This window comes from Pholis gunnellus (genome assembly GCF_910591455.1).
Source record: "Pholis gunnellus genome assembly, chromosome: 19".
NCBI lineage: Eukaryota > Metazoa > Chordata > Actinopteri > Perciformes > Pholidae > Pholis > Pholis gunnellus.
This window is the reverse complement of record NC_136546.1, coordinates 19,246,412-19,262,031: the sequence shown is the minus strand read 5'-3', so window position 1 is coordinate 19,262,031 and position 15,620 is coordinate 19,246,412. Positions and strand designations below refer to the sequence as shown.

Below are 15,620 nucleotides of genomic sequence, written 5' to 3'. Positions count from 1 at the left end.
ACATAAACAGATTCAGCAAAGATGGAAACAGTGGCGATTCTCTCTCCACATAGTGCCCTTGGGCTTGAGCCATCTGGGGGCCTGGGAATGCACTAATCTTAAAATAAACACATCCAGATTGTGTCTCTATTTAGTTTTGGCCCAGACTTCCACGGTGACAGTGTCTGGGGTGTAGGAGGTCTAACCCAAACTGCTTCTGTCTCATATCTGTTTTTCTGCAGAAGCACCAGCTCGCCAGAAAAGCAAAGCAAAGCACTGCTGTGGACAAAAACAACAGAAACCTGGTGTTTAGCTGGACCAAACTGAGCTGAGCTCCGGATGATGAAGAGTTCATCCTGATCCATTCCCAGTTCCCCCTCCATCTGGATTTGAGACTACGTCACCGCTCAGAGCTGTTGTTTTTAGATGAATGTCAGATATAAGTACAACTCTCTGATAAATAGTGGAGCACAAAGAGCAAAACTTCACTGGAGTAGAAGTAGAAAGTGGCGTTAAATGGAGATACTCAAGTAAAGTTCCACTTTCAGATGTTTTGGATGCACATGACCACCTGCTGTGACCTGAGATGAATGTAGACACATTGCACACACATTAAATGTCCGACTAGTCGTCTCTGCAGAGTGTCACATTCTGCCTCTCCGGCCACATTCCCGCTTCCTCAGACCCGTTCATTGTGCGTCTCTTCCCGTCCACCTGATGCCCTCTGACCTTCCCTCCAGTCCCAGTCAGCTGACCTTCCCCTCTCACTCACCTGTTCCCACTTCCCCTCATCAGTCACACGAGCCGTTACGTTGCAGAGAGAGCATGAAGCATGGAAAGCCTCCAAACCACAGGTGAAGTGTTGATGTGCAACACACTCAGCCACCACTGTCTACACTTTGAACTATGGAGCCCAAAACGTGTATCAAAGTCAGAACAGCATGAACAGACCTGCTGCTGCTGCTATTGTGGAGGTTTGATGCTCGACAGTTAAAGACGGTTCAGTCAGGACGCTCATCAGTGTTTTAACTGTTTGTTGCATCTCAGCGACCACAAACCCTCCGGGGTTAAAGTAGCTCTGAACAGAATTCAATGAGCGCCTCTTTGTCCTTATAAAGTGTGGACTGTCCTCATGTGTTCCTGGTGTTCATCAGGTCCTCACTAGAGGGTCAAACCTCCAGAGCTCTGCTGCTGTTGTTACGCACATCCTCACCAGAACACTTCTCCTTCAGTTCTCAGAAAAGCTGCAAAGATAAAATGAGGAACCAGCAGGTCTCAGACCTGAAACATCATCGTATCTGCTACAGCAGGGGTGGCCAACCCGCGGCTCGCGAGCCGCATGCGGCTCTTTGCCCGGTTTCATGCGGCTCTTACGTTCATATCGAAGTTTGTATTTGTGTTTTTTTAATGTGCGTGTTCGCTTCGCTTGAGTTAAATACGGTATTTTCGTCAAACGCGCATGTGCGGCCACAGATTACGTTCCTCGTCGACCCATTTAACGCCGAGACGGACTGTTTGAAAGCCCCGCTTTAAGTAAAAATGTAAAAGTCGGACAATTTACAAATATCCGTTGTATCGCGCAAGGCGGAGCTCCTCCCCGATCCGCACGCGCCGCGCACACCTCCACCAGCGTATGTGGCAGCAGCAGCAGCAGCCACCCTCCCCGCCGACGAAGAAGGAGCAGCAGCACCCCCCCCCCGCCGACAACCGGCCCTTTGGGGGCAACCATGATGCTGATGTGGCCCCAGAGCGACAATGAGTTTGACACCCCTGGTGTACACAATGTTCATTGTTGAAAATGACTGGCCTGTGGTCTTAGGAGTCAATTTCGGTCATTATCATATTGGTGTGTGACATTTACAATAAATCTGGCTGAGCAAAGATATGTGTGTGTGTGAGGAAGGGATAGGGTGATGTTCATGTGTGCCCATGTGTATGATGTGGCTCTTTGCGGTAACACAGTAAAAAATGTGGCTCTTGGTCTCTGACTGGTTGGCCACCCCTGATCTACAGTATCAACATACTGCACCACGGACGTCAAGAGAGGAACTGTGGTGGGCGATGAGTTTGACTCTTCACCTGTGTGTTCATGCAGACATCTCCATGAATCCTGTCTGTTTTCTGATGAACACCATCTGAAGGAAACAAGCTGCTTTAGCTGCAAACATTTATCTTCAGCAACAATCTTCACACCTCTGACTGAACAGGATGTGCCCTTGTTGGTTTGCTTGTATGTCAGTGTCACAAATGCATCATGGGACTGAACTTGAGACTCAACATGAGTCTTAATACAGTTTGTTTATTGCTGCATCAGATTGGATCATTGATGCAGAAACGTATAACTTTGAGTTATGAGAGTTGAGTTAAACAGAACTGAATGAGAGAAAAGTGATTTAAAAAAAGCAACAAGTGACGTATGAGAGAACAGAGGGAGGAGGAAGTGACACTTTACTAATTAGAGGAAGTAGATTCAGCATTCGTCTTTAAGACGGAACAAGTTCAGAGACGAGTAGAAGAAGCAGAGAGACGAGAGACGGAGAGGAACCATGTCTGAATTCAGATGGATTAAAACCTCTTTACTTCTGATTCTGGTGCTTCAGTTTACAGGTAAGAATACATATAATGTGTATATGACTACAGAAACATTACAAAAGCTTATTTATTAACATCATGAATGTTATTTTATAACCTAACCTTCATTTAAAGAAGACAGACGAGTAGTGTGTTTGTTTTCCATCGAGGTGAATAGTGAGTTTAATGAACTCTTAGAAACCAACGATGAGGCACATTTGTAAACTGTTGTTGAATCTAAAATGATCTTCACACTCACATTAAAAGTCATGTTTTTATTTCTCTTTATTCTTTTTATTTCTCTCTCATCTTCTCAGCAGCAGCAACAGGACAACTTTATCTCTACGTCACTGTCAGAGATGGAGATGAAGTCACTTTGCCTTGTAACAGTCTGAAGTATGATCAAGAGAACTGTGACTCTACGATGTGGCTCTTCAATGATTCAAAATCACCAACAGCAGTAGTTCTGGTTAAAGATGGGCAGATTGTTGAAGAAGTCAAAGCTAAATCAGACAGACTGAGTGTTTCAGAGAAATGTTCTCTGGTTATAAAGAATGTCAAAGATGAAGATGTTGGTCGTTATGACTGCAGACAGTTAATATCAGGACGACAACAAGATCCAGATGCTCATGTTTATCTGTTTGTTGTTACCAGTGAGTATTCACATCATGATGTTGTCAAACTGTCTTGTCAGAACAATAAACTGAAACATTATAATAATCGTGATTATAGTGATGAAGTTACTCTTCTTTCTCTCACAATGTCTCCATCTTCTCCAGTGACTGAACACGAGGACGATGATGAGGTGACGTTAAGATGCTCTGTGTCGACATATTTATCATGTGAACACACAGTGAAGTGGCTGCTTCAGGGTCAAGATGTGGAGAAAGACAACACAGACTTTAAGACATCACAGTCTTACTGCTCCACCTCTCTGATGTTTATGACTTCTCATTTCATTGACACATCGAGGTTTAATTCATTGAAGTGTGAAGTGACCAGAGGTAACAAAGAGCAGCAGTTTTCTTTCAGAAATTCTCCCTCAGGTGAGAAAACAGGTGAGAACATTAAAGTCACTCATGATCACTTTGTTTCACGTATTGTAAGTTCTTTAGTTTGTTGAGTTGTGTTAATGTGTTCAGGTGAAGACACAATAACAGCAACTGAGTCAACGCCAACTGATGACGACACTACATCAGCGAACACCACGACAACTTCTACAAGTAGTGACTCAGCATTTTATGTGTCTTTATGTATTTTTGTGGAACTTTCAACCACATCTCTGCAGATGTGTTTTCATTGGATCCAGTTTTTGCACCAACAGTTTTAATTTTCAAGTTTTTGCTTTCAACAGAACAGAAAGCTGCAGACAATATGCCGAAAACATTTGTATTATCTTTTGCAGTTTGGTGGTACGTCATCGTGGCTGTGGTTTTAGTAGCACTCTTAATAATCACTGTGGCTCTCATCAAGTGGAAGAGAACTAAAGGTGAGAGAATGGATGAAACTTCAACACATTTTGAGAATACTGTATTTTCATTGTATAACTTTTCAACCAACTTTTTTGTCTTTTCAGGAAACACAACACGGACGGACGGCAACGTTGTGAGTTTAAAAGACTGTTCTTCACCATTCATTTTGATTCTATAGCTTAGAACAGATAAACAGTACATCCTGTGTTGTATTAAAACAAAGTGGTTGCAGCAGCAGTGAGGAAAAGCTACAAAGGGGCCCAAAGCTAATTTATGCTTTTCTTATTTAGCCATAAACAGCATGAACTACAGCCTCTATAACAACAACAGCGCAGGTCTTGTTTGTTTTGGAAACCTGGCAACATGTGAATTACCTGAAGTGTAAAATGCTTTCTGTCCAGGGGCTGACCTCAAACCCTGCTGCAGAGACCAGCCAGGACACGGTGAGATCACATGCTACAACGCTACACAGAGCGTCAAATACCAACGCTTTGTTTCTGCCTCTCGGCGTCTGTATGAGACGCATCGGGCTTTTAAGTAACTGCAATGTAAACCCATCCACATCATTATTAGACGCTCAGAGAAAATGCTCCAGGAGTTTGCTGAAAAAACGTACAGCGAGTCGCCGACTCACTGACGTGAGGTTTTGTAGAAACGACTAAAACGAGCAGTGGATTAGTAACGTTACGAAACACAGAGAGCCAAAGTAAATGAGCAATATTCAACAACTTAATGCTTCACCCACACACTGTTGTCAACGCGTAGGAAAGCACATCACTATCGCCAGATGAGCGACAACTTTGTTCGGCTCATTTTCTGTAACCAGTGTAGCATTAAAGCATTGAATTAACAAGCTAGCTAGCTAGCTAACTAGCAGACAGCTGGCTAGTTCGCTAGCTTGCTAATGCCGCCATGCTTTCATGCTACACTAGTTACAGAAAATAAGCCAAACAGCGGGCTGGTGGCCAACGGCGGTCCCTCTGCCTCAGTCCCCGCCGCTCCGAAGGACAAGCTACCGAGCTAACTAGCCCGCCGTATGTTGCTGGAGTCTCTTCTCTTATTCTGTTAAAGGGAGGGGAGGTGGATGGGTCAAACACACACAGGACTTTTAACTTTCACAAGGAGACCGGTGTTCGAGTCCAGTCTGTTCCCCAAGGTTTATTTAGTGATGTTTGTGACGTGTTTTCTGTACTTATGTTACGTTGTTTACGTTTTACTTAGTTCACGCAGTTATTTTAAGTGCAGGATCCGAGATTGGGAGCATTTTGATTGCCTCCAAACGGCTCTCAACATGTCAACAGCGAGCCGGCTAACGATGCTAACTGCGCTAGAAGTGCAAACTACGGCTAAAGTGCTTACAGAGCTAACACTGTTAACCTGAGGGTGGGGGCACTAAAAGCACGCTGCGACTGGCACTATGTAGACAAAGCAAGGAGAAGCTCTGATAACAACACACACAGACGGAGAACTTTATCCTTACATAGACAATAGTTGTTTACTGCTATGTTAATGCTTTGAATGTTAAAAATACAGCTCCTTTAAGCCCAAACATGATGTTTTTCTAAGTGGTCTTGTTGCCTCACTCACAACACTAACCACAGGTTTACTGTAACCGGGCGCTGGGCTACCCGGTGCATTACAAAGTGTCGCCATGGCTCTGACAAAACGACAGCGTGTGACGAAATGAGAATGTATTGGAAATGTGTGTTTTTCCTCTGAAATATAATTGAATCTGACACTCTTTACAGTCTTGAGAGTGTGAGAGTGTGCATTAAAGATAAAAAAGGGAAGTTAGATGATGCAACTGGATTTTACCAGAAGAGAACGTGGGGTAAAACAGGAAGTTACAAATCCAACCACCCCCCCAAAATAACTTCTATTTACTGTTATAATGTGTTTATGTTAATGAGCAGCCATGACGGTGTCTTCTCTGTGCAGGCTGATCCTGAAGAAGGTGTTTCCTACGCCTCCGTCACCTTCACCAAGAAGACCAACGGTAAAGCCCAGGTGAGCTCTCTGATTGGTTACACTGATGATACACACGTTGTGTTGCACTGTGTTACATTGTGCGCCGTGTTGTTTTGTGTGTTCCAATATGCTGTAAAGTGTGATGATGATGATTCTTTTATGATCTTTTTTATGTTGTGTTTTACTCTGTGACATCATTGATGCTGCTTTGCATGTCGTACGTCATTGTGGTGGGTTCCTCCACCTCTTCCTGTTGTGTTATTTACGTTGTGCTGTTTCCTGTCAGGGTCGGAGTAAACATGATGATGATGATGCGGTGACATACGCGACCGTGAAAGCTTCCTCCGCTGATCCCAGCAACCTCTAGGCTGCCGTCACCTAACCAAACAAACCAAACTCATGTCTGCTTTTCTCTGTTGATGGTTTTTGGATGGATTAATGTAAATATCTTCCTTTTCAGAAGGAGGTGAAGTGTCACTGGTGTCTCAATATAAAAAGGGGAAGTAGTATCTCAGCATGTGAATGGGTGGTTGCTTAAAATATAAATGAGCATATTATATTACACATTTAGCTTGATGAACTTGCTCTCATGCTCAGAGATGGAAGTGCTAATCTTAGGTTATTGTAAGGAAGTTGCTTTTGTTGTTTCAATAACATGTATTGCCTGTAATTTATTCATGAGCAATTATTTATCAAACTTGAGCAATTCTGCTGATTTTCTCATCATGTTTTTCTTTATTTTCCAAGTTTCTTCTTTTATTGTTATATGATTTGAACATGTATGTCTCCTTTCATCAGTGTATTAAAAGCAAAGATATTAAACAGCTGAATGAGTGAACACTGTGGAAATCCAGTATCTTTGAATCACTATAATGGAGTCAGTAAGAGGCAAGTGGTGCACATAAGAGTAAGAATATGAAAAAGGAAGAAAGTCATGATGAGGAAATGACACCACTGATGACAGGAAGTGGATCATGCACGTCTCTTTAAGATGCACGATGCTTAAAGTCTGATGTAGTAGAAGGTCTTCATCGACATTAATTGCGTCCAGGAATAATTGGTCTTCGGCACAGGGATCTAATGAGCTGAGCTACTCTACGGTCATTTAAATTCATTATGTCGCTGTACTGACAGGTGTTTTGTGAATATCACATAACAGTTCACACGGCAGAGTCAAACACATTCTAGTCAGAGTTGATGTGTGTATCAGTCTCGTTATATTTGGCGGTGGTGGAAGAAGCATTCAGGTCATTTCATCACAAAACACAGGAAGTGTTCCACTGGCTCAAGACACTTAGTGTTGGTGAGGCTGTTGAAACAAAAAAACAAGGTGATCTTAAAGGACAGGGTGAGTTAAAAAAAAAAACACGCACAAAATTTTTTTTTAATTATTAAGGAGTTAGATGATTAATAACATCATTTATAAAGTGTAAGTAAATGATAAAGAATTACTTTAGATATAAATTATTCATGTATTTATAAATATAATAATTTAGATATGCACTCATGGTTAGGGACTATGTTAATATATTGTTTATAAATGCGTATTAATACTGCAATTCTGGATTAATTCAGGTAGTTACTCGTCATTATTTAAGTATTTTGTGTGACCTCATCTAAAGTGAGGACTATCTATGCCTTACAAAGCAAAGATTTGGTCCATATTATATATTTATTTAAAATCCAGGTTTAATGTTTCACCAAAAACATGCTCCAATACTCATCGTCCACAATCCAGCAGCATGTCCATTTCCTGCCTTTTAATTAAACTACATGCTCTTGTCCCCATTGACCGTTGTCCTCCTGCGGGGTTTGATTGCTGCCTTGTTGCAGTGAGACACGTTTTGGGTTCAAGTGGTTAAAATCTGAGCTGGTTGATACATTGTAAGCTGACTGGAGACTCTGTAACCCAAAGAGAAACAGGCCCGCTCAATCCATGGGATCCATTTTGTGAAACGTCATCGTTTTGTGACATGCTGTACACTGCATTACATTGCTTGCATTACACTAAATGAGTATAATTTCATGAACTGTGTGTCTTTACTTTATTTCTTCTTTCCTTGTGATAAGTGTGGAGCAGTGGAAAGCAACAAGTGACGAATGAGAGAAAAGAGGGATGAGGAAGTGAAACTTGACTAATTAGAGGAAGTAGATCTTAATGTTCGTCTTTAAGACGAAACAAGTTCAGAGACGAGTAGAAGAAGCAGAGAGAAGAGAGACGGAGAGGAACCATGTCTGAATTCAGATGGATTAAAACCTCTTTACTTCTGATTCTGGTGCTTCAGTTTACAGGTAAGAATACATATAATGTGTATATGACTACAGAAACATTACAAAAGCTTATTTATTAACATCATCAATGCTATTTTATAACCTAACCTTCATTTAAAGAAGACAGACGAGTAGTGTGTTTGTCTTCCATCGAGGTGAATAGTGAGTTTAATGAACTCTTAGAAACCAACGATGAGGCACATTTGTAAACTGTTGTTGAATCTAAAATGATCTTCAAACTCACATTAAAAGTCATGTTTTTATTTCTCTTTATTCTTTTTATTTCTCTCTCATCTTCTCAGCAGCAGCAACAGGACAACGTTATCTCTACGTCACTGTCAGAGATGGAGATGAAGTCACTTTGCCTTGTAACAATGTGATAGATGATCAAGAGAACTGTGACTCTACGATATGGTTCTTCAGTAATTCAAGTAGCACACCAGCAGTAGTTCTGGTTGACGATGGGCAGATTAGTGAAGAAGCCAAAGCTAAATCAGACAGACTGAGTGTTTCAGAGAAATGTTCTCTGGTTATAAAGAATGTCAAAGATGTAGATGTTGGTCGTTATGGCTGCAGACAGTTCAGATCAGGACGACAACAAGGTCGAGATGCTGTGGTTTATCTGTCTGTTGTTACCAGTGAGTATTTACATCATGATGTTTTCAAACTGTCTTGTCAGAACAATAAACTGAAACATTATAATAATCATGATTATAGTGATGAAGTTACTCTTCTTTCTCTCACAATGTCTCCATCTTCTCCAGTGACTGAACACGAGGACGATGATGAGGTGACGTTAAGATGCTCTGTGTCTGCATATTTAATATGTCTACACACAGTGAAGTGGCTGCTTCAGGGTCAAGATGTGGATAAAGAACACACAGACTTGAGGCCATCACAGTCTACCTGCTACGCCTCTCTGACGTTTCTGACTTCTCATTTCATTTACACATCGAGGTTTAACTCATTTAAATGTGAAGTGACCACAGGTGACAAAGTGCAGCAGTTTTCTTTCAGAAATTCTCCCTCAGGTGAGAAAACAGGTGAGAACATTAAAGTCACTCATGATCACTTTGTTTCACGTATTGTAAGTTCTTTAGTTTGTTGAGTTGTGTTAATGTGTTCAGGTGAAGACACAATAACAGCAACAACTGAGTCAACACCAACTGAAGACGGCACAACAGCAGGTAACACCACGTCTTTGTCTCTCCTCGCATTTAACACATTTATTATTTATTTATTTCAATGATTTATTTGTTACTGTTCTCTGTAATTAAAACACGGTTTAAACTAACTTTTCTCTGATGTTGATGAATGAAATCTGTTTTTGAGAGAACATGTTTAAACTGATTTAAAGGAACATTTCAGCATTGTTATGTAATTAAATGTGAATAAAGTTTATTTTAAGTCTTAAAGCTGTAACAACATATTTGTGTATGTTTTCACTCTGGTTCAGGCTGGTGGAGGTTCATCTCTGTGTCTGTTGCATTAGCAGCACTCATAATAATAGTCGTGGCCGTCAACATGTGGGCAAGAAATAAAGGTGAAGAACATCCACATATTAAATATCATAAAAGAGGATTTACTGTTGAAACTAAAGTCGACTCTTTCTTTTGTCTCTTCAGAGAAGAAAACACAGATGGATCACATCGCTGTGAGTTCTTTACAACTTAATAATGAAATGTTTTGTTTGTACAGTTGGCACTCTTCATTACATTCTGTTATACAGTATGTTATCACTGAAGCACGAGTTGAAAATGTGGGGGTTAGGGAGACTGTTTAGAGCTAAAGCCAAAGTGTACTTTAATGAACTGTGTGTCTTTACTTTAGTTCTTCTTTCCTTGTGATAAGTGTGGAGCAGTGGACGCCTACAGATCACAGAAGTGGGATTGGAAAGTGTGGGTTTGATTGTGTTGTGTTGTTTCTCACAGGTGCGTTATGATGGAGAAGATGATACAGTGAACTATGAAAACATCAGACCTCCTGATGGAGTTTGACCAACACGTCTGCCTCCATCAGACTCCACTGATCATAGTGTTCCGTGTTGCCATGTTCCATTTCCCTCAGATTAAACTCTGACTATTCATCATCACCCACATTCGCTTTAACTTGCAACTGAAGTCATCATCTGATTAGTTTGTGAAGAACTGAACTGAAAAAGACGATGATGTCAGAATCAGTCTTACATCGCTTCCTCTCGGCCTGCTGGTTGGTGACACCTCACTCCTGCAGACTAAACAGGCTCTGATAGTAGCTGCATGTGTGCATGTACATGCATATATGTGTGTTTGCAGACCATGTGCTTGTATATTTTATGTGCATGTATTAGTTTCTGTGTATTGATGTTTGCATGTGTAGAATCTTTAATACTGCACTTTGTTACATCCTGTTTTATTTTGGTGTTTCCTGTTGAGCCTCTCTCTCTCTCTCTGTCTCTCTCTCTCTCTCTCTCTCTCTCTCTCTCCCTCCTTCTCTCTCTCTCTACTCTGCTGCAGCAGCTCCTCTGTGGTGCTCAGTATTTGGTTTTCATTTATTGATGTGTTTATTTTAATAAACTAACGTGCAGTAGAACTTTTCTCTATTGTCTCGATTCCTTGTCTTGGGCTTTGTTTTCACACACTTCAGTACGCATACCTCTTCTTTACTGTTTCATTTCTTTAGATACTTCAAAGCACAAATATTGTTTACCAAGGATGCAGTAATGCGGTGAATTTGTCACAGTCGATCTTGTGATTATGTACCAGGTTTTTATTTGCATGGTTTCTGTGGAAGCAGACACCTGCTGGATCTCGTTTCTTGACCTCTGTGACGTCATGTTAATGGAAAATAGTATTACTGAACAAAAACTGCCCGTTTTATCACAGTGTTTTCAAATGATTGCATATAACAACACGCCTCCATGGCCACAATGTGGGTGGGAGACACAGTAACTTTATATTTGATTTGAATTTAAGTTAGTTGAGTCAACGTTAAATCACACTTTCTAAGACGGGAATTTGAGACATAGCTCTAAAAATATAAACTAGAAGTGGCATCTGTCTTTCTGCAGAAGGGAAATTACAGGTCTAACATTGTTGCAACTTTAACTTTGAGGAAAGAAAAAAAAGAGGGATGAGGAAGTTACACTTTACTAATCAGAGGAAGTAGATTCAACGTTCTTCTTTAAGACGAAACAAGTTCAGAGACGAGTAGAAGAAGCAGAGAGACGAGAGACGGAGAGGAACCATGTCTGAATTCAGATGGATTAAAACCTCTTTACTTCTGATTCTGGTGCTTCAGTTTACAGGTAAGAATACATATAATGTGTATATGACTACAGAAACATTACAAAAGCTTATTTATTAACATCATCAATGTTATTTTATAACCTAACCTTCATTTAAAGAAGACAGACGAGTAGTGTGTTTGTTTTCCATCGAGGTGAATAGTGAGTTTAATGAACTCTTAGAAACCAACGATGAGGCACATTTGTAAACTGTTGTTGAATCTAAAATGATCTTCACACTCACATTAAAAGTCATGTTTTTATTTCTCTTTATTCTTTTTATTTCTCTCTCATCTTCTCAGCAGCAGCAACAGGACAACGTTTGCGCTCCGTCACTGTCAGAGATGGAGATGAAGTCACTTTGCCTTGTAACAGTGTGAAGTCTGGTAGAAAGAACTGTGAATCTACGATGTGGCTCTTAACTGATTTAAGAAGCAGCACAGCAGTAGTAGTTCTGGTTAGAGATGGGCAGATTGATGAAGCAGCCAAAGCTAAATCAGACAGACTGAGTGTTTCAGAGAAATGTTCTCTGGTTATAAAGGATGTCACAGATGAAGATGCTGGTCGTTATGACTGCAGACAGATCAGATTAGGACGACCACAAAGTGATGCTGTGGTTTATCTGTCTGTTGTTACCAGTGAGTATTTACATCATGATGTTTTCAAACTGTCTTGTCAGAACAATATTCTGAAACATTATAATAATCATGATTATAGTGATGAAGTTACTCTTCTTTCTCTCACAATGTCTCCATCTTCTCCAGTGACTGAACACAAGAACGATGATGAGGTGACTTTAAATTGTTCTCTGTCGACATATGAACAATGTGAACACACAGTGAAGTGGCTGCTTCAGGGTCCAGATAACAGAGACATGACAACATCACAGTCTCTCTGCTCGGCCACTGTTTCCTTCTCAACTCCTCGTTTCATTCCAAAGAAGTCTGAGTTCCTCGAATGTGAAGTGACTGATGACACCACTGGAGAACTGAAGCTGTTTCCCTTCAGCCTTCAGTCCTCAGGTGAGATTATAATGAGCTGTTAAAATCACTTCTCCCTGATGTAACAACTACGGTTGATTATTTGATGGATTTTAATTGTAAGATGACATCATTCTGTCTCATTTATAAACAGGAGGTATTTTCTCGTTTTACAGTATTTTTTTATTTACCAGGTGAAGATGCAACAACAACAGGATCAATACCAAGAGCAGCAACAACAAAACCAGAAGCTGAGAAACAAAGTAGCTCCTCACAACTTAAAACAAATCTAGAAACTGTGATTGTAATTTATTCACAAATTCTGTAGATTCATACATTATGTGGGATTCTTGTTTTGGTGATGTACTCTAATATAATTAATGTGTGTTTATGTTCAGCTCCCATTCTGAACGTATCCTCAGACAACGGTTCGTATCACATCTTATCTACAAGTTGCTCCTCATTTTTCGTGCATTTTCCTCCAAAAATCCAGCAACACGTGTCAGTTTCTGCCCATTATCTGCGTTTAGTCTTTTCAAAATAAACCTTCGTCTTCACAGGGAACAACTTAGTTGGGTTTAGTAAAAGATCATGGTTTGAGTTAAAATAACAGTGAAACGGTTTACTAGTGTAGAAGTAGAGAATGTTTCTGAGCAATCAATGCAGCTTCACTAATGCAAATATAACGTTTGTGACGTGTGAAACACACGTGGAACTTGTTTATCTTTTGTTGAAATTATTTTTTCTTGAATTTGTTTTCAAGTAATTTGATTTGGATTTGATTTGCCTCCAGGTTGGTCCGTTCTGGACTCTGTGATGTTGGTTCTCCGCGTGGCTGAAGTCCTGCTCATGACTGTGATCGTTGTTCTTCTCATCAGAGCTCGAGGTGAGACACTTCTGCCCGTCCACACTGATTCACACAAACTGTAAGTTTAGAGCTGAAATGTTCCCTCTGTGGTTTATTCTCCAGGGAACCGGAGACCACCTGATCACAACACTGTGAGTTGAAAATCAAAAAAAGTGGTGAAAACCGTCCTGGTTTTAAAACGCTGGTTGTTACTGTGATGCACGACTGTGAATGTGTCGCTGTTTTAAACTCAGTAAGAAGCCCGAGTTTGAGGTGTCGTTACAAAATGATGGACCTCTTGACCGTCAACATTTATTTGTTCCATTTTGGCTAAAATACATTTTTTTGCAGGTGCATGGTGGAAAAGATGGACATGAAGGCGCAGCGAACTATGAAAACGTCGGAGACCCTTCTGTTTCTGTCAGACTCCCCTGATCACCTGCAGCCTGATATTAAAGCCTCGTTTTATCTGATTTTAAGAAGCTCGCGGCACATTTAAAAAAATAGTTTTTTGTCTTTTCCTGCATCAGAAAATCTTCAGAACACAATTTTACATTTCAATTTAGGCCTGTAGATTTTTTTCTGATTGCCTTTTAACTTGTTTAGCATGAGCTTAGCATGATCGGTGAGCAGAATAACTCATTTGGATTCACTTTGATGTGGAATTGTTGGTTTGGAGTCCGATGTGTTTTTGCTGATTCTGCACAGTGAGCTTTGTTTCTTAATGGAATCAGTAACAGCGTTGTCTTCAGTATAACTGCTAATAAAATGAATGTTATATGTACAGTTATACACGTGTTGTAATATATTTAATAGACTCAGGTCTTTCACAATAAAAGGTGGATATGCATTTTTATTTTGGAAAGAAAAAAATCAATCAATGATCCCACCCTCTATGAATGGTGGCATTTTGATCAGTCTCAATAATAATAAATGTACAAATAAACATACATGTTGTTTGTGGTTGTTAAATGCAGGTTCAACAGTTTGTACATGAATGCAACAACATCCAAATATATTTTGAACATTTCAAATACTTTTAAATGCAATTATTTGTGGATTTCTATCATATTTATTTAAAACAAGAAATATTTTTGTTTGCATGAGAACAATAGTTGTAAATTATTATTATTTTTTATATGTGGATTTAGTTTACATTCATATATATTGATAACTATTTTTGTGCATATTGAAAAATGTTTTTGTGGAAAAAACTATTTATTTACACAAATCACAAATCACATTTGTAAATCCTTCTGTTTGCATTCATTAATATTGAGACCGATCTGACCCCAAATGGTTTCGTTAAAGTGACATTTTTTTGTCAAACAAACACAGGACTTTCACCCAGGAGGCCACTGTCCATGTCCTGTGTGAAACCAAATGTGTTGCCTTTACGCTTGTAACGTTTTATGCTTGTTATTTAGAAAGTGTGCAAAGGACGGTTGTTGTTCATTCACTCTACGGTAAGTTGTTACGTGTATCTTTGGATAACTCCAACGTAAGGCGGTACGTATACGCAGACAGTTGATCTGAGCTGGGCCTCAATGCTAACATCAGCATGCTAACATCAGCCCCCTCCTGTTTACTTAACTTAAGAAAGCTATATTCCCGTGCTAAGTTCTTGTTAACTTTTACAGAGAAGCAATACAAAGCTTCCTGACTGCAAACATTACAAACTGACATGGGATGTGCTCGGGTCAGGACAGAAGGGCTCTACAGCAGGTGATTAAAACCGCCCAGAACAATATTGGTCGACTGAGCATCAGTGATATTGGTGACAAGAGGTGCCTGCGCAGAGCCCAAAGGATAAAGACAAAACCCACCCAGCCACAGCTTCTTCACGCTGCTGCTGTCTGTCACTGACGACAGAAAGCAGAAGAAAGAAACAAACTGTAGAAGACTGAAAAATTGCAAAATATGACTACACAACTGCATTTTGTTGTGCAACCCTGTGTTGTCCAAAGACAATAAATGAAACCGTGATAGTGAAACCTTGATAGTGCCAAAATGCTAAAGTTAAGCAGATAGTTACCATGTTCACCATCTTAGTTTTGTGTGTTAGCATGCTCACACTTGCTAATTAGCACTAAACACAAAGTACATCTGAATTGGTTTTGCAGGTATTTGGTCAATAACCAAAATATAGCACAAATATAAATGTTGACACGACGGACCAGCTGAGAGTACATCATGTTTATAGTTCAACACAAACAGAATAGATTTGGTTGAAACTGACACATTGTGGATCCGTTAATGGGATTTCT

The 15,620-nt window shown here is 40.1% G+C and overlaps 3 protein-coding genes across 7 annotated transcripts; all 3 read left to right on the top strand.

Annotated features, from left to right (window-relative positions):
• The first annotated feature begins 2,511 nt into the window (after nucleotides 1-2,511).
• On the top strand, nucleotides 2,512-6,795 carry LOC306711800 (uncharacterized protein). Of its 2 annotated transcripts, none has more exons than XM_079180843.1 (9): nucleotides 2,512-2,586; nucleotides 2,868-3,203; nucleotides 3,330-3,608; nucleotides 3,693-3,773; nucleotides 3,956-4,039; nucleotides 4,127-4,155; nucleotides 4,424-4,465; nucleotides 5,961-6,029; nucleotides 6,277-6,795. In XM_079180843.1, exons 1-9 carry the CDS (start codon nucleotides 2,526-2,528, stop codon nucleotides 6,355-6,357), a joined length of 1,062 nt encoding a protein of 353 aa, XP_079036969.1. In that variant the 5' UTR covers nucleotides 2,512-2,525; the 3' UTR covers nucleotides 6,358-6,795. The 2 variants fall into 2 exon arrangements, with proteins under 2 accessions (XP_079036969.1, XP_079036970.1); XM_079180844.1 differs by having other exon boundaries at nucleotides 2,513-2,586; nucleotides 2,871-3,203.
• A 1,395-nt stretch (nucleotides 6,796-8,190) lies between these two features.
• On the top strand, nucleotides 8,191-10,370 carry LOC306711322 (uncharacterized protein). 3 transcript variants are annotated; one of them, XM_079180201.1, is made up of 7 exons: nucleotides 8,191-8,282; nucleotides 8,564-8,899; nucleotides 9,026-9,304; nucleotides 9,389-9,448; nucleotides 9,718-9,804; nucleotides 9,887-9,915; nucleotides 10,193-10,370. In XM_079180201.1, the coding sequence occupies exons 1-7, from the start codon at nucleotides 8,222-8,224 to the stop codon at nucleotides 10,256-10,258; spliced, it is 918 nt and encodes a 305-aa protein (XP_079036327.1). In that variant the 5' UTR covers nucleotides 8,191-8,221; the 3' UTR covers nucleotides 10,259-10,370. The 3 variants fall into 3 exon arrangements, with proteins under 3 accessions (XP_079036327.1, XP_079036326.1, XP_079036325.1); XM_079180200.1 differs by having other exon boundaries at nucleotides 8,564-9,292; XM_079180199.1 differs by having other exon boundaries at nucleotides 8,564-9,304.
• Nucleotides 10,371-11,468: 1,098 nt separating this feature from the next.
• LOC306711324 (uncharacterized protein) lies at nucleotides 11,469-14,191 on the top strand. 2 transcript variants are annotated; one of them, XR_013767516.1, is made up of 8 exons: nucleotides 11,469-11,547; nucleotides 11,829-12,164; nucleotides 12,291-12,548; nucleotides 12,701-12,769; nucleotides 12,905-12,934; nucleotides 13,300-13,392; nucleotides 13,477-13,606; nucleotides 13,705-13,733. XR_013767516.1 is itself a non-coding variant. In XM_079180203.1 (8 exons), the coding sequence occupies exons 1-8, from the start codon at nucleotides 11,487-11,489 to the stop codon at nucleotides 13,786-13,788; spliced, it is 960 nt and encodes a 319-aa protein (XP_079036329.1). In that variant the 5' UTR covers nucleotides 11,469-11,486; the 3' UTR covers nucleotides 13,789-14,191. The 2 variants fall into 2 exon arrangements, 1 of the variants encoding a protein (XP_079036329.1); XM_079180203.1 differs by having other exon boundaries at nucleotides 13,477-13,505; nucleotides 13,705-14,191.
• Nucleotides 14,192-15,620: the final 1,429 nt, after the last annotated feature.